Genomic DNA, 25,844 nt, shown 5'->3' with positions numbered 1-25,844 from the left:
AGTAACTTCCACGCTCTGTTAAGGTGGATTTATACTTTTGTGTCGAACACAAGGGCATGGACAGGCGCCAACTTCTTATGGTTACATACCTGCACACCTCTCAGAAATTGTAACTACACATCGCATATTTGCATTACATTGGCGATGATTGGTAGTTGTGCCAGAGATACCTTGAGATGGCATTTTTTTATTACAATTTGTATTACAATAAAATTACTATTAAAATATTTGTTTACAGAACATTTAAGAAATGCAATGTTTAAAATATTTACAGCATATGCAAGTCATTTTATTTTGAAGAGATGCTGCTTTTTGTTTACTTTTAAAATGAAAAACTTTGAAAATAATAAATTTTGTTCCCAAAAGTGCAAGTTATTTAATTATTTTCAATAATGCAAGTTATTTATTTTCTATAATGCACCCTTGCAAGTAATGCACCCTCCATTAAAAAATCTCTCACTTTAAATGTGCTAACATATTACCAGTACAAAACTTATCAATGAATTATGAGGGATTTTTTTAAAATAAATAAATAAAATAATTATAATTAATTGTAATCGAAAGTTAAAATGTTCAATTAATTAAGACCTGGATTTTTGGCCAAATCGCCCAGCCCTACACTGCAAAACATGCTTTTTTATTGCTTAGATTTATTGTCTTGTTTCTAGTGCAAATATCTAAAATTTCTTATATCAAGAAGCATTTTCTAGACTAGAAAAATGTATTGTCTTGTTTTGAGAAATAATATGCCAATATTAAGTGAGTTTTTCCTTAAAACAAGCAAATTAATCTTGTTTTTTCTTTTGACGTAAGATTATTTTGCTTACCCTATTGGCAGATTATTTTGCTTGTTTTAGGAAAAAACTCACTTAATATTGGCATATTATTTCTCAAAACAAGACAATATGTTTTGCTTGTCTAGAAAATTATTCTTGATTTAGGAATATTTAGATATTTGGACTGGAAACAAGACAACAAATCTAAGCAAGAAAAGCATTTTTTGCAGTGTAGTTTTGACCTTATTCTTCAACGGGGAAATGCGCTTGTTTTTTTTTTTTTTTTTTTTTAACCTATGTGAGAAATGACTAGAAATAATAAATTGCAGAAAATGGTCAAACTAACTGCTCTACAAACAACAATTTAATAAGAAAATGTCAGTTTGCAAGATCAAGCAGCAGATCTAACCCGACTAGTGTAATAGAACCAACTCAGGACTGCCTACCCTCTCAGCAAACAGAAACAGCAAAATAATTCACAAAAAACTTTATAAACATTTATTGGCCCCTTCCCTTAGCTAAAGGAATACATCAAAGTTTTAGTTCAATCCTCCATTTACTTTGTTTGATTGTCTTTCTAAAAGCACAAGCTTTTTGTTTAGCTGAATTTTGAGAGGTGGGAAATGGAACATCTCGAAGGTAAGGCTTTGATATCCGGTAATGAAGACCAAAGGCTTATGCGAGTCTTTGAGTAGCAATATCTTTGTTGCATTCACTTCCATTAATAGATGTGAATAGGTTTTCATTACTGGATCTTCAACTGTCAAATCCTCCTTCTTGTCATATCTATGAAGCAATTAAAAAGAAATATTAAAACAAGCCACTCAAAAAATATAAAAAGCATTATATTTGATAGTTAGATGCTCACACACCTCCAGTTACTATTTAGTTCCAGAAAGCGTGACACTCCAGTTTGTGCAGCAAGTACGTCGATGTGTAATGACACATCTGTGTGGCAAGTATGCATCTTAATCAGGTTGTTTGGATTGCAATGATAATTCAATATTAATAAAGCTTTTAACCTACCTGCTGTAGTTGGCATTAATCTATGTAGTTCCTGCATTGCTTTTCCTCCTGGGTAGTTGTGATGGGAAACATACAGAGAAATGCTTGTGTATGTTGCATTTAACATCAAATGTCCAACCACAACTATGGAACCAATTTTATATATCCGTGACTTTTGGTAATTCTTCAATCTGTAACAAAAAAATATGACAAAATTTGAGGTGAAGGATAATCCACTTACCCCTGAGACAGAGAACAGGTTTACACGGACACCAATAATTTGATTTTAATATGATTAAACAATACTCTGATTAAGAGTCTAATATGTAAACAGGGATTTTAATTAATTTAATCAGATTAAGGTCATAATTGAACTAAACAGAAATCGGATTAAGGCATGTGGAATATGCCGATTTTATTTGCATTATTGAAGTGCAGTAAAGACATGTAAACACTTTAAACTATTACTGTTGTGTAGAATTTTCTCCGCATTTTGTGACAAGATATTCCAAAAACACACGGTTGTTTGAAACTATTCTCTGCACCTATCGAGTCAGTAGACTCACAGACACAAACTATATTCTTCCAGCTGTTTATATAGCATCCAATATCCCGTGTCACAGGGGGCAAGCATGAAATGTTCCTGAATGAAAGTGCCAAACTGCAGTTAAAAGTTGACAAAATAATAATGAAACACCCAAAATTTCATGAAACTCCAGAAGAAATGTGGATAGCGTGAAGACGCAATGACGTTAATCGAATTATGTGCTATAACATGTAAAATAGGATCATGAAAAGAACATTCAAATAATCCGATTACTGGTGTCAATGTAAACATAGTCAGTGTTGTGATTTATATCAGGAGTTCTCAACCTTTACTTAAAAAAAAAAAAAAAAAACACGCTGCAAACTGCAAAACATTTAGTATAACAAAGCAGCTGTAATCTGCGGGTCTCAGATTTAATTATTAATTTAGTCAGTCGACACAATAAAAATTATCAATTTTAACAAATGCTTTTGCCTCTCTATCCTTTAATCTTTGTTCATGCAAGGCACAAAGCCCACAAACCAGACTCACATCCTCAATGGCATCTTTATTCTCATTTAAATTAAAACCTCCATTCTTTAACTACTATTATTTCAATTAAACTACTGTCAAATCTTTGTAATAAATAAGTGTTGCTGCAATCCAATAGTCAAGTTCTAGCAAAGCCCATCTAAATAGTCATGGAATTACTGAAACAGCCAGATGTCCATAAACCATTGTTAGCACATTTTAATGATAGTTAAATATTAAGCATTTGCTGAGCATACAGCTGAACAACTCAAAAATTGAGCTAGATGATTGTAAATTGTGCCATTTGTGGTCATGAAACTTAGCCAAGTAGGCTACTGAATAATCCAACCAACTTATTCTAGCCCTTATCTGGTTGTGGCCACTTTTATGACTTTCAAATGGATAAATCTTTATACATTTTATTCATTACAGTTTCTGTATTCACACCTGAAAGGTGTCACTTTATAAAAGTAAAATGGCTTCATTCATTACCAATTATTAATTATGGGTAGTTATGTAATTTAATGTGCATTTATATCGTTTGTGCTTTATTGTTATTGCTCTATTGTTTAGCGTTATTGTGAATGGCCATACACCCAGAGCGCTTACAATCATGTAAGTGTAACCCCACCAGTTCAACGTCACCCAACCCGCTCCAAGCTGGGATCGAACCGGCAACCTTGCACATGGGAGTCGGTTTCTCTACCAAGGAGGCTAAAGACCATGGCCTCTATCGTCTGTCGCTAGAGCACCTTTAGAGGTCAGAGGAGTGAGGTTTACCTGCACAGCACACACAAGCTGGCCTCTGTTACACTCACCCCCCTAAACCTTACTCCCATCCAGGTCACGGCACCAATGTAACCCTACCGGTTCTACGCCACCCAACCCGCTCTGAGCTGGGATCGACACGGCAACCTTCCACATGGGAGTCGGTTGCTCTACCAAGGAGGCTAAAGACCATGTCAGAGGAGTGAGGTTTACACAGCACACACTAGCTGGCCTCCGTTACATAAGGTGGTCTCTCCTCCCCACCACCAATGTGCAGCATTTTCCTGGATAAAGACAACAGCACCAATGTGCTTACCACACACCAGCTACAGGTGGAGAGGAAACACTGTGATAAAGCCAATTCAGTGGATAGGGATGATTGGGAGGTTATGATTGGCAAGGGCGCAAGAGGGAGTGAATTTGGCCAGGACACCAGGGTTACTACTCTTTTATGAGAAGTGCCCCTTTTTAGTCCCCCTTTGGACTGACAAAATAACAGGCAAAGCAATCATGTTTAACAATAGACATTGGAACTAATAAATAACTAATAAACTAGTAAATATTTTTGTTCAGCTTACATGAAGGAACAGCCACAGGCACCAATCACGTTGAATACAGGGAAGGTGTAGATGATAAAACGAAGTTCCTTATGGGGCAAAAGGGAGTACAGCAGAATGAAACCTATGGATACAACGAGCAGCTTTCTTGTCCGTCTGTCCAAAAGGCCAAGTGGGATAAAAAGTATTGTGCTGGCAAGAGCTCGAGGGAGAGCGGAGTAGAAATACCAAAGAAAAGGGGAAGTCTAAGACACAGAAGTTGTCAAGGAAAGAGGCAACATTTGAACTGGAGAAAAGATCATGTGTTATTATGCGTCATCACTAGTGTTATGAAGACTAATAGCCCCAAAAGCTGACAAAAATAAATAAATAAATGTATACACGTATGCATGTAAGAATTATTTGCTCTGTTTATCCTGTTTTTTCCCCATCGGTTCCGGTTTAACAGAGAGAAGATTTTTTTCAACACATTTCTAAACATAATAGTTTTAATAACTAATTTTTAACTCTTATTCGACTAGGTATATTTTTAAGACATGTCTATACAGCTTAAAGTGACATTTAAATGCTTAACTAGGTTAATTAGGTTAACTAGGCAGGTAAGGGTAATTAGGCAAGTTATTGTATTTAGATGGTTTGTTCTGTAGACTACCGAAAGGTATAGCTTAAGGGGTCTAATAATTTTGATCTTAAAGTGTTTAAAAAAATTTAAACTGCTTTTTTTGGCCGAAATAAAACAAATAAGACTTTCTTCAGTAGAAAAAAATATTATCAGTAATACTGTGAAAATTAGCTTCAACACACTTATCTGTTGGTTTTAAAAAAGCCTGAATGACTCAAATAATTTGATCAGGTGTGTTTAATTAGGGTTAAAAGCTAAACTGCGCAGAGCTGTGGCCATCCAGGAGGAGTTTGACACCTGTGGTTCAGAACATATAGCAGGAGTCCAACTAATTATGTTTAGGGCATCTTAGTGTCATTTTTAAATTCTGAAAGCTCCAGTTCATTCATTTTAGTTACATGAAAAATAGCAAATTGTTCCTGGTTTTGTGCTGTACTCTATTTAAAAATATATATATATAATATAAAAATACCACACAGGTCTGGAATAACATGAGAATGAGTAGACAATGAAAGAGCATTTTATAGTAACCGTAATATATCTTTAAACTACAAGCATTTTACAAAAGGATATTCCCCAGTTGGAGCTTTTATTCAAGACTGTGTTGTACCACAATACCTGACCCTCAGGCCAAAGCAGCTTATTCCAGAAAAGGCTGTCAAACATGATAGTGAGACCTACAAATGGAAATAGACTTGCATCAGTTTGTCTCTACTTCAGTGAGAACTTTTCTTTTTAAAATACATGCTAAAGAAAATATTTAATAAAAAATTGAGATACCATACATGAGGAAGTATTTGTAAACCACTTACCCAACGATACAAAACCAGCAGGTATAGCATGGTAAAGCAACTGTCCAAAATTGAGTTTTCTATTCAAAAGGGACATCAGCAACATCAGGCCAAAGAAGAGACACAGTTCAGAACGAAACACAATAGCTGCCAAAGCAGAAAGCCAAATGAATGCGCCATGTCTCTGGGCCAGCCAAGAGGTGAATGCCAGAAGAACTGTTAAAAGAACACAAAAACAACAATTTGGAGAAATTTTTAATTCTAAGTGTTAAATTAAACTGAATAATACACACAATGGAGCTACTGTGACAATGCATTTCATTAATAAATAAATTTTATTAATTAATATTCTTATTTTGTTGTTTTGGCGAAAAAAAAACAAAAAAAAAACTTTTGTGACTGTTTAATCAATGTTCTTGCCAAATGCTCGCGTTAACAACTGAAACTGCTCTTAGAAAACTAAAATTAATGCCCAACATTGGTCAACTCTACAGGAACTGCATTACATTATTATTAATAATAATTTTAACCATGTATTTTATGTGAAATTCAAACTTAACAGACTATACCTAAAGGCAAAGCAAACACATTTGGGAGAGTTCTGGTAATGTAAAACATCAGATGGAACTGTGTGGTGCAGATAAAGCAGAACAGACTGGCCACAAGTGAACCAAACTGCCTTCGGACTTCTTTCTGCATCAGCCATAGTGACAGAATCACACAGAGTCCAAGAACTCCTCTCACTGCAAAACACACAAAAAATATATATATAATGAAATAAACATAGTATAATTTATAGTACAAATTGTGGTCTAAAACATACCTAGTATCTGAGTGTAAAATTTTGGTGCTTGAAAGAGCACAAGTACACATGTCATTGGTGCACTCAGTGCTGATATAACCAGGGGTCCAAGGAAAGTGCGTGGAACCACACCAGGAAACTCATGATGGTCATACTGGGAAAAAGGCAGAGTGATAAATACTGAGAGTAGTGCATTTAAACAAACTTTAACTACACAAATTACCTAATTTAAATAAATAAAAAAACTCTGAATTGACAAACAGGTAAACCCCAATAACATTCCATACAACATGAGATTCTAAACTTCATAGACTACATGATACAGTGTTAATTAAGAGCATTTGACAGGCTTTCATGCATCATAGTGTGTGTGTGTGTGATACACAAGGCCTGCATTGAGATATCTTTCAGCACTGACATCACACTATGTGCATCTGCAACATTTTTTCAATCCTGAGCTGTGTCCCAATTGGCACACAATACACTTTTGTACTTATGCACTTACACAGTAAGTATCATTTCAAATGGAACACTAACATTTTTATACTTGACGGAAATTCAAACCGTTTCTCAATGATGATTGACGGTTGCCAAATAGATGGTCGATTTACATCACGATGCTGAGCCGGCAGCCCCCTCACAGCAACAACCCACTCATGAAAAATACACACTTAGGCCCCTTTTACACTAATACATCTTAGTTTTAAAATGGCATTTTAGTATGAAAACAATCTACGTCCACACTGATATTTCACCTAGCCTTTCCTTCACACTTTACAAAACGCACATCACGTGACCACAGACACACATAAACGCATGCACTGCAGCTGAGCTCTAGGCACTTTGAGCACAAAACCCCAGAGAGCATTGCAAATCGGACTGTTTGTCAAGGACTTATCACTAGTTGTTAAACATGATATTTAATTAATCTTGTCTCTATCTTCGGTCTTTTGAATCTATCAAGTAACCTCAGATACTGTTGGTTGGTTCCTGTTGGTTGTGCGCTTTCTAACTTATCTTTATTTATTTATGATTTGGTTATGGCTAAAACAAAGACCATGAGGGTCAGGTAGCTGAAACAGTAGGCTACAAATATTACTTTTGTTATGAATAAATTAAATATTTATAAATAATTAATTCAATGCAGATTATGATGACGATGCCATCGTCCATCACAATGTTTCACATTAGACATCTTACGATGCCAAATTGGTCGACATCGCCCAACCCTAACTAGCCCTGTTTGGGAGGCAGACACACTGTCAGTTTAAAACTATCTTTTGCAGACAAATTGTTTAACAGTTAATAGGATTAGATTTTTTTATTTAATTAAAGCGGTCATTTAATTGCCCCTCACATTAAAGAAAATTCCTCATGTGAGGTACATTTTAAAAACTCAAAGGGGCAGAGAACTACAAATGTCATGGTGACTAAATAGGCTTAATGAAGTCCTAATGAAAAAAAGGGGAAAGCAAAATGTGACAGTACAAGATGCCAAACATGCCAAAAAGCCCAGGAGTAAGGAGGGAAGCGCGGCTGTAGAGCACACTGATTTTGTACTGTTGATGTAATCAAGTTGTTTCTATAGTAAAAATAAGTGAATATACTTATGGTTTAGCACTATTTTGACATTTAAAACAGGACATTCTAAAATGCTTAATGCAAAAAAAATGGTTAAAGTGGTTTAAATATACCTAAACCTTAACCAGAGAAATCATAAATTCTGTCAAACTTTACTTGTAATCAACACAAACTACTCTTAAAAAACAAGCTCTAATTCCATTAATAAAGTGAACATTATCACATTAAGTGTTTTCTCCTCCATCCATTAAAGGAAAAAGCTTAACAGGGCATGCTGTACCTTAAATGGTTATGAAACCCTTAAACACATTTTTTGATAGATGTGTGGCACGTTGATAAAAAACACTATTAGAATAAATATATTTCACCATCATGTTTTTGGCTTTAGAGCAAATACGTTTATCCAGTTTAAAAATAACATTTTAAAGTAACGCCGAGGCCATGAAGTAAATCTGCAATTTCTGAGTACGAATGGCTACCAGTACAATGACTTCATCAGGTTTTCACATTTTCTGTGCATTAATTTATGAGAAAGAGCTGGTTCGATCCAACGGCAATGCACTAAAACTAAGATTCAATTTAATTGTTATGCAAAAGAACGTTTTGTTTGACTCTTCCATCTTTCCTAACAGTGAGTAACAAATCTGTTAGTGTCATTGTTCAGCGACATGGGTCATCAGTGCTCTGTTTTTAACTGAGATAACACACACATTTTTTCTGTTTTCCCAGGACATGCACAGATTGCACATGCTGTTGAGCTGTTGGCTTGCTGTGGCCTCATAAATGCTATGCATTCACTGAACTAACTTTTATGCAAACTCTTCCCTCTTTCCATGCTTGACACTCCCACCTCAATAAATAAATAAATAAATAGTTTTTTTTTCCAAAACAGAGATGTGAAAACTTACTGGTGAGAAACCCTTTAGCATAACAAACACTTTCTGATGTTAAAAGAATGTGCTCTTATTTCAGTGAGTAAAAATCATCACATTAAGCGTTTTCTCCCCATTGAAGTCCACTATAAGGAAAACCTTAACATGACTTAATGCACATTAACAGCAATCGGGGAAAACCAAATTTTACTTGTAATTAACACTAACTACTATCAAAAGAACAAGCTCCAATTTTGTTGATAAAGTGAACAATGTCACATTAAGCATTTTATCCCTATTGAAGTCCATTATAACAGTTTATGTGGTTTAAATGAACAACAACTTGATGCTGTTAATTAAATGTATTTTTATTTATAATAGATTAAACATTTTCTGCTGTCAAAAAAAATATATATTTTATATGCATGCCATTTTTCCTGACTGAATGAAATTTTGGTCTTGGTGAGCTACTTAAAATCATGATGCCTGATCTACATTGAGGTAAAGTTAGTTTTCCATTCACACATAAAGACTTTCTACTTAATATTGTAATTTCAGAAAAGTATTATTTGCAAATTCTAAATAATGGAATCGTTTTAGCAGCCAATAACTATCAAAGTAAAACTGAATGAGTGAATGTAAAACCAACTTTACCTCAGACCTTCTAATTAGTATAACTTCATAAAAATATTATTTGCAAATTCTAAATAATGGAATCATATTAGTAGCCAAAGGCTATCGAAGTACAACAATGTTCACAGTCAATTAAATAGTGCTATATTGTTGTTGTTATTTCAAGTCACACTTGCATATGATTTCAGACCCAATACTAGTGCCAAGGTAAACACGTAGAAACCGTGTTACAAGCTGTCACTGAACGAATGTGTGAACATAAAACCAACTTTATCTTAATCGGATCTCGACGGTAATCAAACGTATAACTTTCCTGACAACTACCACCTCCATAGTACCTACTTTTACAGAATGCTTTTATCTTTCAGTCACAGAAATATGTAATCACGTTTCATCAAAATCGTCTTGTATTAAACGCACGTATCACAGCTATCAGAGAAAACACATGAACTTTTAAATAATTAAGTTAACCGATTTGTAGAGAAACACAAAACAATACTTTTAATAAACTTACCTTTTCAAAATCAAATCTGTGATACAGAATATCATGAATTGCTTGTAAATTAAAGCTTTCTTCAACTTTGGTGTAGGGACAAGTAAACAAATGTAGCAATGATATACTGATCATGAAAATTAGGAGACAGCTCTCATTTACAGCTTCCTTGCGAGCCATCGCGCGTTCTTCTTTTAAAGTAAACGGTGGTTGGCAGATCAACTTTAACGGTGCATTCCCACCCCCTACTGGATAGGAGTGTGGAGTGCATAATGGTTGGAAAGTAGAAACTATGAATAATATGCAATAAAGGGAGATGAACACGTATCAAATACAGCAAAGTCTTGAATTCTATTTATTAATATCGTGGTCTTTAAAACATGCTAATGAATACATAAGTTATTCATTCTTTTTTTTTTGTTTACTGGCGGTTGGCAAACCGACTTAAAAGATCCATTTCCGCCACCTACTGGAGAGCGTAATACTTACTGGATTCTATTTTACAATGAATTAAAACAAACGAAAGAAAGGGGTAAATAATAATAATAATAATAATAATAATAATAATAATAATAATAATAATAATGATAATAATAATAATACAATTTACAAGACAAAATACATTTTTACCCTAAATTGTGTTTATCACATCAATTGTTTACAATTATATTGAGCTCGAGCATTGTGTTTATATGTTTATATGTGTTTCTCAATATTCAATAAATTAATAATAAAACTAATAATGTTATTCACTTTTCTTTCATAATGTCACAATATAATATATTCCACTGTCTGTGGTTGTCCATTTTTATCAGTTTCTTGACTCCTGATTCCACCACTCATGTACATTTGTACAGCAACGTTGCTCATGATGAATAATGATTGGGTAAATGTTGTATCCAGTACCCATAATATAAAATACTTAATCTATTGCTGGATTCTGTTCATATCTTGCATCAAGACTTATCATTACCAAGCTAAATACTTTAATAGTGATGATCCTCTGAGGTAATGTGAATTTTGGTGGCTATTGCAAAAAAGACAATCAGACAGACATGCATGTGTGGCTTAAGACCACTCGTTTGTCTTACACGTTTAATTGACATATCTTACTATAGGCTATCAGGTTATGTAATAATATCCTATGTACTTTTGGAGTCTCAGAATCTTCATGCTCACAAGGACTTTAAAATTACCCATCACATAAAAATATATTACAAACTAAAAATTCTTATTCTTAAGTATTTTGTTCAAAAATCATATTGATTAAACAATATATAATCATTCAATGAAATCGATTTGCATATAAAAGAACGCATAATCGCATACACTTCTAAATATCTTTGTTAAAGATACTATTGGACCTCCCGCGCGTGGCGGCAGTTCATTGGCTCATGCATTGATGTCCAGGAGAACCGTCCAATTACGTAAAGACACAATGTTACAGAGGGGCTGACGCGGAAATCCGAATATCTAACCGGTGAGAAGGCGGCATGCTAGTTTGTAAATGTGACGTGCTACATGTCTTGATAATAAACGTGTCGTAATCTCAGACGTTAGATGTTGATTAATATGTATATATTTTTAACTTGCTAAGGATAGCCCAGAAAAAAAACTAATATCTTATTGGGCAACATTTGTTGTAGACAGTACACTTGATGACAACATGTTACTCTCATGTAGTATTTTTCGTTTATTTTGTATAATTTTGCTTCTGCAACTTGGATCTATTTATACAAAGGACTTTACAGCATTATGCTCAACTTGCCGACAGCTAGTAGACGATTTTGACAAGGTATCTATCTATCTATCTGTCTGTCTGTCTGATGTTAAATAGCTGGACGTTGTTACACTTAGCACGTTCATTGTTAATGATATGTGATTCCTCTTCTAAGGCACGTCAACTACTTTAGTGTTAAAAATATCCTTTTTTTTCCTCCAGGGTTTGGAAAAAACAGCAAAGCAAAATTTTGGGGGTGGAAACACAGCGTGGGAAGAACGTAAACTATCTAAATATGAGACGAGGTGAGAAGAAAATTAAAATGAATTGAATTTATTAAAAAAGTATTAAATGTAGCACTTTAATATATTTAACGTTAATGCACCTAATTAATTAGTTTTTCACTCATACTTTTTGAGTTCTTACAATAATGCAGTCCTATTTGTGGTTTCTTCAGTGAGATTAGACTGACGGAGATCCTGGAGGGCTTGTGTCAAAGCAGCAATTTTGAGTGCAGCCATATGTTGGAAGAAAATGAGGAACACTTAGAGGCATGGTGGTTCAAGAGGTCAGAAACTCAGGAGAACTTCTACCATAATTTCTTCATTCTGAAAGCTGAGGTATACTTCATTTTTCTGCGTGCCGTTACGTGTCGTACACTTGTTTTGAATTAATTTGTATAACTAATCTTACAGTATATGTGAAGCAAAAACATTAGCATTTCCAGCTGTCATGTCTAGTGTAGGTCTAAAGCTCTGCAAAAACAGATACAACGTCTGGGTATTGTGTTTTACATTTTGTGGGGCAGAACTGAAGCAGCAAGGTTTTTCAGCATGCTACAAGATGTAAGCAGTAACTTAGTCTTTGTTAAAAGCTTCTCATAACAATGAGAAACTTTCTCATAATATTGAGAAACTCGAGCAATTCCATGCAAATGTCAACCTTGCCATGAAAAAAATTAGCTTTTCGCCAAAATAGTGAAACCGTTTCTGTGTTTTTTGTGTAGGCTTGTATTTTACATTACTTTAGAAGTACTCCAAAATGTCTCTGTCAGTGTTTTCAAACAATTACATTTGATTTACAAAAGTCACACAAGTGGCAATTTCACATCAGTCAGATCCATAACGTAGAGATTTCATATCCATAACGACACCTTTCCCTCAAATGCCAAATAAAATAAAGTCAATAAACTTTGTTCTTATAGAGAGAAATATTTTATCTTGTTGATTAGCATTATTTCTTTTAGGTTGTGCAGTTGAATTCATATTTCTACAAAGTATGCTGTATACTGCAAACTTGCATACTTTTTTGGTCCCATCCATAACGCATGCTTATTTTCCTCATTCAAAGTACAACAAATGTTTACGGATTGATATTTTTCTCATCGCTCATCATATTAGCTGTGTCCCAAATGGCACACTATGCACTCATGCACTATGTACTTATGCACTTACACACTCAACTGGATAGTGTATGTATGTAGTGTTGTCCCAAATGGCACACTAATGTTTTTTTCTAAGCGGAAATTCAAACTGTTTCCCTGATGACGTTTGACGGTTGCCAAATCAGTGAAATAAACGACCGAATTATCAAATAATACCTGCCGTGAGTATTGCCGCATTCACCATCGGGAGGTGCTATAATCACTCTCGTAGGAGAATTTTGCTTTCACCATCCAAAATAATTAAAGTTATTCAGACTCAGACTCAGCTTTATTATCCCGTTAGGGAAACTAAAATTGCAACAAGGTACCACAACACAGGCGAAGTTCCATGTACACACCAAAAAACATTACCACACAACATCCATACATCAGTATATAGAAACTTCCCCCTCCCCCCTGGACTCATTTAATGACCTAATGGCCACCATTATAAAAGAATTTCTGGTTCTATTTGTCCTGCAAATAGGAACCCTAAAACGACGTCCTGATGGCAACAGCTGAAATACAGAGTACAGTGGGTGATCAGGGGTGCATAGGATACCCTGAGCTCTCCTTAGAACATAGTCTTAGTAGATTACCAATAGACCAGTCTGATTAAAACCAATGATCTTGCCTGCCACCTTCACCAGGCTGCTCAACCTGTTCTTGCTCGACACACTCAGATTTCCGAACCAAGCTACAATGCAAAAAGATAAAACAGATTCGATAAATTGTTTATAAAACAGCGTCATCATAGAGGTACAGACCTGAAATGATCTAAGTTTTCTCAGAAAAAACAGTCTTTGTTGGACTTTTTTATATACAGCCTGGGTGTTAGATTGAAATGTCAACATATTATCAATAACAACCCCTAGATATTTATGCGTGTCAACAATTTCAATGTCCAAGCCTTTAATATTAGTTATGTTCGGGGTTGGAGAAGCCTTCCTGTTATCTATCACCATATCTTTTGTTTTACTTGCATTCAACTGGAGAGAAAATCTATCACACCAGGAAGTAATCTCCTGTACAGCAGGACCATGCCCCAAATCCTGATTGTGGAGGAGACTTACAATCACAGAATCATCTGCATATTTAATGATATGACAATCCCCATGAATACTACGACAATCATTACTATACATGATGAACAAAAGAGGTGAGAGGCAGCAACCTTGAGGGGACCCAGTGGAACAAAACTGGAAGTCAGAAAGAGCGCCGTAACTCTGACACACTGCTGACGTCCAACTAAAAAATCAAGAATCCATCCACAAATATTAAGATCCAAGTTAAAAAGAGAAATTAATTTCTCCACCAACAAATGTGGCTTCATAGTATTAAAAGCAGAAGAGAAGTCAATAAACAACAGAAGTGCGTCCGATAGCTCCGCCCCTTCCGCTACGTAAGCAAACCTGCGGTCGTTGAGTGCGTGAAGTGTCCCATCATTACACACTTAATTTTAGCGGCTAAATGAGTGTATCATCCGGGTAATTAAAGTGCACTTATTATTTTTAGGGTTTTCAGTGTGAACACACTACTTACACTACAAAATGGCGTAAAATAGTGCATAAGTATGCGATTTGGGACGCAGCTAATGACTAAACATCTTATGATAATGAAAAATACTTTTCATTATCATAAGAATAATGAATTAACAAGGGCTTGCATTCTAATGCCTTGACTTGCCAGGGTTTTTTTTTTTTTTTTTAATTACCCCACGAAAATTACCCCACGAAATGTATATCTTCTACATTCTGCCAGATCTAACAGTTTTAAACTGTTTCGTTGTGACATACTTGTTATATTTTCCTGCTTCCTGCCTTTCCTGTTCTCGTCTGGTATTGTTTATTTATCTATTTTTTTATTATAATATTGTCCCTGTTTCTCTTTTTAATATAGTTTATATTCCTTACAGGAGTCAGTTCTTATAATAATAAAATATAATAATAATGACAAATGGCTACGTTTATGGAAGGTCATCATATTTTTAAAAAGGCCTACATGTAACCCCACTGGTCCGACACCCACCCTGCCACTTTAAGCAGGGCCTGAACCGCTGTTATTAGCATGGGAGACAAATGCTCTAACGAAGAGGCTAAAGCAAACAGAATAACGTCTGTTGCTGGATAACCTCTTAAGATCTGAGGAGTGAGGTTTAGCTGAGGTTTACAATGTCTAAGACAATGATATTAGAAGCAAATGCTACATCTGTATATTTACAGGTTTAAAACATTTTAATTGGTCTATCTCGACCTTCTAGTAAAACACCAGGAGATTATTAATCTGCACTCTTATTTTCTTGCAGTTTTTAGATGTCATTTCAAATTTTAACAGCTAAATTTGAACCACTGGCTTTATGCAAGTGAATTTTGAACTAAATAATATGAACAGAAAATTGCATATTGAATATTACGCATTGTATTTTTAAAAGGAATATTATAAGTATATTTTGCAAGCAAATTCTGGAATATGAAGTTAAATTTATATATACAAATGTGTGTGAAATATTTTTAGTTGAAATATTCACAACCTAAATAAACAGATATTTTAAAATGCCAGACCTAAAAATAAAACCTATAGCAATTCATTAAGTCATTAAGATGCAAGCGCTTGTTAGTTCAATAAAGTTTTTTTTTTTTCTTTTTCAGTTAGTGCTATACAACAAGCTTTTTTTATTTTAAATAGTTTGGACATAATTTTTTTTCCCCATAATTATGGCTTAACATCTCAAAAAGACTTGCATCATTACTATTACCAAAAACATTATTTTAATAATGACTTAACATGTTATAAAAATGAGAAGTTTTCGTATAATAGTGATTTTTTTTTTCTTGTAATACTGATTTTCTTTTAATGGTGAGAATTATTGTGAATTCTTTTATTTTTTTTCTCATGATTTGTGAACTAGGGATGCCGCAATAGTCTATATAATATTGAACTGAATATTTGGTCCGACCTCCACGATTCATTAAGCATATGGATTTTTTTTTTTTATCATTGAAATGTAAAATTTAAAAATTGTTCCTTCCTTTAATTACTTGCCAAAGTGCCTCTGGCATGTTAGAATGTATGTCTATGTGCTGAAACAAGGCTCCCCATAAATAAATGTCCCATAAGTGAGTGCTAAAGTTAGGGATGCTTTCAGGTGAAAGTAAAGTAATCAGAGCTTGTGGGTCCAGATGTGTTCATATTTTTGTGTACCAGTTGAAAGATGAGCAGCATCATTTTGCACCATCTGCAGACAAGCAGCAGAAGACCCATCAACCTCACATACAGTGAATTAAAATGATCTAGTTGGGAGATAACAAAGGCATGCATTACTGCCTCAGATTTTTTAGGCCATCTGCCTCAGTTGAAAAAAAGTCAGTTTAATAATTGCCTTGTTCTGCCTATCGAGCTTAAGGTCACGCTAGTTTTTATATCCCTAAGTCATAGTTAGATTGATGTGCTGAGCTAAGGTGCCCAATTCAACCAGCATAGTCCCAGTGGTGTTGCCAAAAACCATCACTTCATTCACGTTTTTTTTTTTGTTTTTTCATCAAAACTTAAAAAATAAGAAACACCCAGGGCATTATACCATTAAGACTATCAATTTGTTGTTTGACGATATTACCCTTTCTAATTAACTGAATAATTTGGCTACCGTCTGCTTAAGAACTAAATAATTAGCCATTCTTCACAACTATTGACCCACGGGGGAACAAAGAGAAAAGAGGGCATAAAACTGAGCGCTGCTGTATTCCACAATAGAGTGGGGCAGAGGAGGACATAGTCACCACAACTAAGGCCATCCAGATACAACCTAAACCATTCAAGTGCCATGCCCATAATGCCAACCCACTGTTCAAAATGCCGAAATCAAGACGCGCAATCATAACAAAATCATATATATGATATATATATATATATATATATATATATATATATATATATATATATATATATATATATATATATATATATATATATATATATATATATATATGGAGCTCAGACAGAGTGAACTCGGGCTATTGATCACATCCCTGATTAAGGCCCTTCTGCTCCGATCACTCAGCTTAAATGGCCGGCCAGCTCTAGGAAGGGTCCTGATGGTGAAACATCTTCTACTTGCAGATGATGGAGGCCACTGTGCCCATTGGATTAGCACTGTGCTCATTACAGCTGCAATAAATTTGTCTATATTCTTTCTTAAAGGGTCACGAAACACCAAAACACATTTTTTGAGCTGTTGACAGTCGTATATGTGTCCACACTGCCAAAAACACTATTAGGACACCTATATTTCACTAAAAAGTGTAAATTGGTCTTTTTGCGTTATTTCAAGCAAATTTGTACTTCCTGTTTGAAACGAATTTTTGAAGCTGCGTCACGGTCATGACATAATAGCGTGTATTCCAGCGTGCAGACTGGGCGTCTGTGCCAGAGTGAGCCTTATTACGTCTTACAGTGTGATACATTAATGCATGAGTAAGGCTTGGTTCAAACCAATCAGCGCGCTCTATTGTGGAACTTCATTAATATTTATTAGTGTCACCGTGTTTACGCCACAAAGACGCCACGTTGTGTTGGCAAAACAAGCGTGAAGTGTTGCTTTTATAGTTTACTGCCGTTAAGTTTCGTTTTCATTTTCTCTCTGTGAGAGCTCAGTCTCACGTGTGGATTAACAGTGTACGCGACGCTCGACAACAATAACTTACGTGTCTGAGGATTATTGTTTACCTGAGAGCTGTTCTCATCTGCAAACGCTGAAATCTGAATTCGCTTGTAGTATTCTCTCCATAAAGACGCGGCTCTAGTTGCTGGTGATTGTCCTGTCTCTACAGATTTGGTAAGTGAGCGACCAGTGCTCTTTGTTTATTCAGTTTGTTCGTATCGAATTAAGTTACTATTGCACTGAGTGCAGAAATGTAAGCACCGCATTTTGTGACCGGAATAACACACGCGGCTTTCTGATGCTACCTGCCGTGTGTATCTAAGTTTCCGGGAAACGCGGAGTTTTTTTCTCTCTCATTCGCCATGCGGTATCAAACATTGCATGAAAAATACACGCTTGCAGCAGTTCCTCGAATCAAATATCTCGTTTGTCGCGAGAGGCATGAATGAATTCCCTGAATGAAAGAGCCAAACTGCAGTTAAAGTCCAACTTTTAATAATTTGGCAAATAATTCGACTACAGATGTCCATGTAAACACAGTCACATTGTCCGCTGTGGGTGTGTATTTTGACTCTGAAACTCGCGCTTGCACAAATAGACACTCCCACACCATCCCACTTTAGTTCCTCCGACACTCCCCCCTAAACAGAGCTGGACACGCCCACTTTTCTGACTTTTTCCAAAGTGGAGGTGTGAAAACACCCTGCTGAAACGAGGGGGTTTCATGGCCCTTTAACCTTGTGCCTTGAGACTATCCTGTCTTGGAGGTCTACAGAGAATTCCTTTGTCTTTATGCTTAGTGTGTGATTTGACATGTACTGTCAACCCTGGGACCTTATATAGACATATGTATGCCTTTTCAAACATGTCGAATCAACTGAATTTGCCACAGGTGAACTCCAATTAAGCTGATGAAACATCTCAAGAATGATCAGTGAAAACAATGTACCTGAGCTTAATTTAGAGCTTCATGGCAAAGGCTGTTTTGGGGTATTGTGTGCAGAATTTTGAGCAAATAAATGAATATAATACATTTTGAAGTTAGGCTGTGACATAAACAATTTGGAAAAAGTGAAGCGCTATGAAAACTTTCCAGATGCACTGTATCATTGGCCATATTGATAAAATTAGGACGTATCTTTAAGCCGGTTATGTAATTGTACAGAATTGCCTGCCTCGCACTTGCGTGGGTCAAACTTGTTCAGACTTTTCTGTTGCAAAGGCATAAAGTTTCCACTTCTGCTGCCATATAACTGAGCTTTCCTCACATTGTTTATTCCATCAAGATTTAGCTTTTCTTTGTTTAGTAGTGCAGTCCTTTAATCACTTAGTAAGTAACCATATTCCCTATTATTGTAGATATGTTTGAAAGTTTTATTGTGTATTTTGAGGCACTTTTATTTCTGCTGCTTTATATAAGAACACATTCATGTTTTTTGGGAGGTCAAGTGATAAAGTGCATAATTCTGGATGCTTAAGGAATCAAGACCTTTTTTTATTAGTTAGTTTTTTTTAAGGAAAAAAAACATACTCATGATGCAAAATAAGACCTACGCTGACTGCACTTGATGAGAATCTTTAAAGCTTTGCTCCACATAAAAAAATAGTTAAACAAAACAACATTAGCAAATCAATTTTAAAAAACATTAGTTACCATCTCTTTGCAATTGCATTTAATAATGCCTGCATGACAGGAGAAGTTAAACATATTGACCTTTTTCTAAACTCACACAGTGCGATACAATATGGCACGCTGAGAATGGATGTATACTTTGGACTTCTGTCTTATTATTTTAAGCATATAATTAATGTAGTTAATGAATTAAATTATGATATTCTTCTTTATTGTTTTGCAGGAAAACCAAACACCCAGATCTTTTTAAGTGGTTTTGTATAGAGACCATCAAAGTGTGCTGCCCTAAAGGCTCATTTGGTCCTGACTGCAATAGTGAGTAAATTAACCCTTACAATGTTTGGTCGCAAACAGAATTTTAGAAACATACTAATCCAATGTAATGGGTAAGCATTTTAATTTACGTAAATGGGACCTTGTATATAGTTGACATGTTGAAAAATATGTCCGTTCTTTGAGTTTCCAGAGGGAACATAAACATGTCCCTGTATGTCGTTATAAACGTAATCAGGCCAACTTCCATTGATTCTAAAACAGTTAAGCCAGTGAAGCTTACCAGTGAAAACTGGGTTAGCAAATGCATTGATAAAACCATATCCTTGTACTAAAGTCGGCTATTGCATTTTTTTTTTTGCATCATCACTGTCAAATGTAGTGTATAAATCTGTTATATAAGGAATTGTGCTTTGGTATTACTTGCATTCAATTTTTATGGCGAGTAACATTTTCGTACAGGTACTTTATTCTTGCAAACTACTCACATTTTATGATTATTAATCCGCTCTTATTATTTTAAGCTTGCATTGGAGGAGCTGACAGACCATGCCACGGGAATGGTAAATGCGATGGAGATGGTACAAGGGCTGGAAATGGGAAATGCAGTTGTGATGAAGGATATGATGGGGAGTTTTGTCTGGACTGCAGTGATGGATATTTTAATTCACTGAGGAATGACACATTCTCCTTGTGCAAAGGTATTCAAAAATACTGTCACACACAGATATACTGTAAATGGTATATACAGTATTTAGAAAAGTTATTCTCAAGGCAATATGATAAAAAAAAACTGAAAAAACAAAGGACATGAATTTTAGTGATAGACATTATTTTAAAATGTATATACCAAGAGAGTAAAAGTTAATGGGTGATTTAGGCAGCTTTTATTCAAAAATTCTTCTATGAATGTTTACTTTTATTTAAGACTTTTTTTGAATACATATGCGTACCAAGTCAAAACAAGAGAAGTGACATATTTATTTCGTGTGTGTGTGTATGTGTGTGTGTGTGTGTGTGAGTGTATGTGTGTGTGTGTGTGTGTGTGTGTGTGTGTGCGTGCGCGTGCGTGCGTGCGTGCGTGTGCGCATGTGTGTGTATATATACACACACTCACAGTTGAAGTCAGTATTATTAGGCCCCCCCCTTTGAATTTTCCTGATGATGTTAAGCAGAGCAAGGAAATGTTCACAGTATGTCTAATAATATTTTTTCCCATGGAGAGTCTTATTTGTTTTATTTCGTCTAGAATAAAAGCAGTTTTTAATTTTTTTATAAACCATTTTAAGGTCAAAATTATTAGCCCCTTTATATAGGCTATATTTTTTCGTTAGTCTGCAGAACAAACCATCGTTATACAATAACTTGCCTAATTCCACTAACCTGCCTAGTTAACTTAATTAACCTAGTTAAGTCTTTAAATGTCACTTTAAGCTGTATAAAAATGTCTTGAAAAATATCTAGTCAAATATTCTTTACTGTCATCATGGCAAAGATAAAATAAATCAGCTATTAGAAATAAGTTATTAAAACTATTATGTTTATAATTATGTTAAAAATATTCTCTCCGTTAAACAGAAATTGGGGCTAATAATTCAGGAGGGCTAATAATTCTGACTTCAACTTTTGTGTGTGTGTGTGTGTGTGTGTGTGTGTGTGTGTGTGTGTGTGTGTGTGTGTGTGTGTGTGTGTGTGTGTGTGTGTGTGTGTGTGTGTGTGTCACAAAGGGCTATTTAATTAGCTAGTAAATTAGTTTGATGATCTGAAACTTTACAGTGCAACAAACTTGAAAAATAGTATGTGCTTGTATGTATATGTGTGTGTGTGTATAAGTGTTAACTTTTTTTCTTTTTACTTTGAAGAGTGTCATGAGTCTTGTGTTGGGTGCAGTGGAGGAACCAATCAGCATTGTAAAGAATGTAGGAATGGTTGGGTTAAAGACCAAGAAGGATCTTGCATTGGTAAGAGAGAAGCGCCTATAGGTTTAAGATGTGTTAATATTCAGTATCTGCATCAAAAAGTTATTTGAATTACTGTTTCTTTTTTGTCAACTTGAGCTAGTCTTTCTTTTCTCCTTTGTACTGTATAATCAACAAGGTGTTAGAATTTTAAAAAAATAGTTGGTATCACTTTTAAAATAATTGTCCAAATTAGGGATGCTCAAAATAATCGATTAACCATTAACCGAAAGGGTGCGTTTGTAACCAGTTAATGCTATCAGTTAAACGATTAAAAATATTATTTTATATATTTTTAGTTTGGCTGCATATGGGGCCGATTGAATGCGCCTTTGCATTAAGAGGGGCATCTTTTGCACGCGGCTCATCTCAGAGCAGCAGTTTGTGTTGTCAAGACAACTACAGAAAACTTTTGAAGAGCATGGTTTCCGCTACATTCATTCTTCCATGGCGGGGACTAAAATGCATACCTTCACGGCTACATTACCCTTTCAAAACATTCAGTCATTGTTGTTGTTTTTAATAGCGGATTATAATCGCACCAAAACGTATTAAAAGGTAAGTGAATTATAACAGCGCAAACTTTTCTTTAACCGTATGGTGCAGTGCGCTATCTGTTTAACACTTTGGGGTTACGTGCTGACTGACTGACAGGTGCGCGATGCGTGAGGCCAGCAAACACAATGAAGCTTTCAGTTAAGATGAACACAGTTTCTATAGTTATACTATATTTATAGATAAAGGTATATGGCTCTGCATATAATCACTCTTGCTGGAGTTTATAGCCGTTTCGCTTTACTTCAGGACGCATTAACGCCGCTCTGAAGGTCTAATCGCTGTTTTAAGTTATCCAGAGCTGGATGAATGTACAAATCCTGAATATCACAATATTATTAAATATTACAATTGTAACAACACAGACAGCAACACTTTTGCACAATCGATACCCAGCTGATTCAGTCGTTTCATAAGAGGACCGCGCTTCTTCTCTTCTTTTTTCCCTGTCAACATAAAGGCAGTGAGATGCGCCTTTTTTTCGGGCCCTTCTTCAACTGCAAGACATACTTAACTTGCGGGACGATAACATATAACCCGTGCCTACAGACACATTTGCCAAAGAAGCAAAATGAAAGAAGAATATTGCTGTCTGATACAGACATGTTGATACCAAACCAGTGCTGATGTTGACCTTGATCTGCGTAATAAATGCAACAAATAGGCTTTACCTTTTATTTTACAGTTTATAAAGCATGTATGCACATTAATTCAATTAATTCATATTTAAACAACAACACTTTTGGAGAGAGAGGAAACCATAGCAAGACATAATCTTTAAAATAATGATTTCTATTAAAAATGTAAAAAGGTTGTGTAATTATAATGATAATAGCGGGGCATTAAATAAAGGCATATTTTCCGTGGAGCAAGCAATTTGAGGAAGTCAGCTATTTTTATTTGACGGAAGAAAAAAAGCAGCCTATGCCGGTTATTAAAAAGAATCAGTCAGTATAATTTAAAAAGAATTTAGGGCAGTCCTATTTTTTTTATTCATTTTATTTAGATTATTCTGCTCTTCTGTGCTAAACTCTGCAGGTGCGTGAAAATGCTCTATTGTTATGTTCTATTATTAATATGCTAGCATATAAAATTAAATCAGTATTTTAAAATGCAATATTTAATGTGTCAGACACAAAATAGACAAGTCAATTTGTTTAATATAAAATTAATAGTAATCTGACCAGTTAACCGTTAATAACCGATTAATGAGCGGCGGTTGTCGGTTAGTTAAATTAACCGAAATGAGCATCCCTAGTTCAAATAAATTCTGTAATGTATTGTTCATGGTTTGTTCAAGTTATTAAATACAGTAACTAACATTTATTAATGGGCCATTAATTTCAGAGTGTGTTACCAAATTGCTTGTAAACTCGGTATATTCAAAATGTGTATATTTTAGATATTTAATATTGTTGTATAATTTCCATACAAGTTGTTTTAATCTTTCTGGTCCTCGTTTTCTAATGTTTCTCCATTGCAGACATCAATGAATGCATCAAAGATCCAGCACCATGCAGTGATGACCAGTACTGCCTGAACACAGATGGCTCTTTCTCCTGTAAAGGTTTGTTGTGTATCATGTGGAGTTTTCATTTTGTGGTTTTGTGTCCTTATTATTGTGCGCCTAAAAAATTACTGAGTAAAATTTATATACTTAGTGTAAGAGTAAGGTTATATACAGTAATGTATAAAAATAAAGAATATATTATTCTTTTTTAAATTTATATACAGTGGTGTGAAAAGTTTGCCCTGATTTTTTTATTATTTTTCATGTTTATCATATCACCAAAGAAAGGTAAATATTAGTTTTATATTTATTTTAAGGATAACCAATTACAGAACTACATAGCCCTGTGTCTTCCAGGACTTGGAGCAGCAAAACGGCCATAGACTATCACACCACATTTTACTGTTGTTATAAAAAATGTGAAATAAGAACTTCATGTGAAATGAGAACTAATAGCAGCTTTACTTATTACTTTGCCTTTTAAAGAGGGATCAAATACTCTATGAACTGAGTAAATTTTACTTAGAGGATTTTGCTGTGTACACAACACTCAAAAAAGTTAAATAAATGAGGAGGCATGAAAGGCAAAATTGATATTAAGTAATTTTAGCATGCCATATAAAATACATTTTTCCAACAACAAAATTGTGGCTAGTGAAAAAGGTGAGTGGCTTGTAATACAGAAAATTTATTAGCCACCGTGGCTGGTTATCAAAAAGTTCCTTTAGTGCCTTCCTTTTTAGTTTTTAACCATTCATGTATTCTTGTAACAATAGTTCCAGTCGCAGTGATTACATTTCTCTTGCAATAAATGTGGATAGTTCAATATGTCACTACACAACTATTTTAATGACCTAAGTAGAAAGTCTAAAGCAAATGGATCAAAAGCACTAGGGCTGTGTTTGATTTGAATCCATTTTTGCTATTTAAAGGACAGAAAGAAATTGGTCTGTGCACCAGCATGGCCTTAAAGGGTTGTTCTTATTTTCTTAATGAGAGTTATTGGTGTGTTTTGAGCATAACATGCGTTAAACCACAGGTGTTAAACTCAGTTCCAAAAGGGCCACAGCTCTGCACAGTTTAGTTCCAACCCTAATTAAACACACCTGATCAAACTAATTGAGTCCTTCAGGCTTGTTTGAAACCTACAGGTAAGTGTATTGGAGCAAGGTTGGAACTAAACTGTGCAGGGCTTCGACCCTCCAGCAATTGAGTTTGACACCCCTGTGTTAAACCAATCAGAGTCTCATCTGCCATTACCTTCGAGTGTCAGTTGCTTGTCACAATATATTCAGTATTTAGACCATCACACTACCATTACTACATTTTGCTGTTGGTATGATTTTCTTTTTTTGAAATGTGCCGTTTTTTTCCGCAACACATAATGGGACACACGCCTTGTAAAAAAAAGTTTTATTTCATTAAGTCCACAGAGTGTTTTCCCAAAAATCTTGGGGATCATCAAGATGTCTTCTGACAAAACTGAGAAAAGCGTTTAAGTTCCTTTTTGCTAAGCAATGGTTTTCGTTTTGGAAACCATTTTTACCTAGTCTCTATCTTATGGTGGAGACATGAACACTCACCATAACTGAGGCAAGTGAGGCTTGCAGTTTTTTGGATGTTATTGTGAGGTCTTTTGTGACTTCTTTAATTAGTTGTCATTGCACTCTTGGGGTAATTTTAATAGGCCAGCCACTCCTAGGGGTCAAACACTTATTCACACTGGGATTAGTTTAGGATTTTGTCATTTACCGGTGCCATATGTAAGTTTTTGACTCTTCTAAAGCATAAATATAAATAATGTTTTTTGCAGATATTTAAGAAATATGCTAAGTGCATATTCTTGTTTATCTGGTATAAAATGCTAAAGTAAATTAAAGTAAAAAAAAAAATTATTCATTCAGTCAGAAAGGCTCTCAAAGTGTGTGTACGCAACCGAAATGCGACCTCCGATGGATCGAAATAGCTTCTGGTGGTTATTAATTAGCAAATGATATAAATGTTATGCACCTGACAAAACATAACAAAAATTTAAATGCAGCCATTCAGAAGTGGCCAAAAAAAAGTGAAAATTACAAAAGGTGTGTAATGAAAACTTTAGGTGTTGTAGTTTTGTGGTCCTTAATCTGTATTTTATGGATACTGCCATTTTAAAATA

The 25,844-nt window shown here is 34.9% G+C and overlaps 2 protein-coding genes across 4 annotated transcripts in view; one reads left to right on the top strand and one right to left on the bottom strand.

Annotated features, from left to right (window-relative positions):
- Positions 1-1,259: 1,259 nt before the first annotated feature.
- Positions 1,260-10,154, bottom strand: alg12 (ALG12 alpha-1,6-mannosyltransferase). Of its 2 annotated transcripts, none has more exons than XM_073946648.1 (9): positions 9,979-10,153; positions 6,400-6,532; positions 6,146-6,319; positions 5,598-5,792; positions 5,404-5,462; positions 4,185-4,408; positions 1,803-1,972; positions 1,649-1,724; positions 1,260-1,562 (listed from the first exon to the last, which is right to left on the bottom strand). In XM_073946648.1, the coding sequence occupies exons 1-9, from the start codon at positions 10,135-10,137 to the stop codon at positions 1,316-1,318; spliced, it is 1,437 nt and encodes a 478-aa protein (XP_073802749.1). In that variant the 5' UTR covers positions 10,138-10,153; the 3' UTR covers positions 1,260-1,315.
- A 1,257-nt stretch (positions 10,155-11,411) lies between these two features.
- creld2 (cysteine-rich with EGF-like domains 2) overlaps positions 11,412-25,844 on the top strand; it is a 19,802-nt gene continuing 5,369 nt past the window's right edge. The window contains exons 1-8 of one of the 2 annotated variants that reach the window (XM_073945792.1): positions 11,412-11,437; positions 11,699-11,752; positions 11,900-11,982; positions 12,135-12,245; positions 19,614-19,705; positions 20,188-20,364; positions 21,526-21,624; positions 23,660-23,743. In XM_073945792.1, coding sequence (XP_073801893.1) covers positions 12,199-12,245; positions 19,614-19,705; positions 20,188-20,364; positions 21,526-21,624; positions 23,660-23,743 — 499 coding nt within the window. In that variant the 5' untranslated portion in view covers positions 11,412-11,437; positions 11,699-11,752; positions 11,900-11,982; positions 12,135-12,198. 2 annotated transcript variants of the gene reach the window in all.

The sequence above is a fragment of the Danio rerio genome, chromosome 4 (assembly GCF_049306965.1).
Source record: "Danio rerio strain Tuebingen ecotype United States chromosome 4, GRCz12tu, whole genome shotgun sequence".
NCBI lineage: Eukaryota > Metazoa > Chordata > Actinopteri > Cypriniformes > Danionidae > Danio > Danio rerio.
This window is presented reverse-complemented; position numbering and strand designations above follow the sequence as displayed.

Excerpts from the sequence above, each read along its gene's own strand:
- alg12 (XM_073946648.1), bottom strand. The coding sequence starts at position 10,137 with ATGGCTCGCAAGGAAGCTGTAAATGAGAGCTGTCTCCTAATTTTCATG. Across the intron at positions 6,533-9,978 it reads ACAGATTTGATTTTGAAAAG|TATGACCATCATGAGTTTCC; the intron begins GTAAGTTTATTA and ends CCTTTTTCCCAG. Across the intron at positions 6,320-6,399 it reads ATTTTACACTCAGATACTAG|TGAGAGGAGTTCTTGGACTC; the intron begins GTATGTTTTAGA and ends TGTGTTTTGCAG.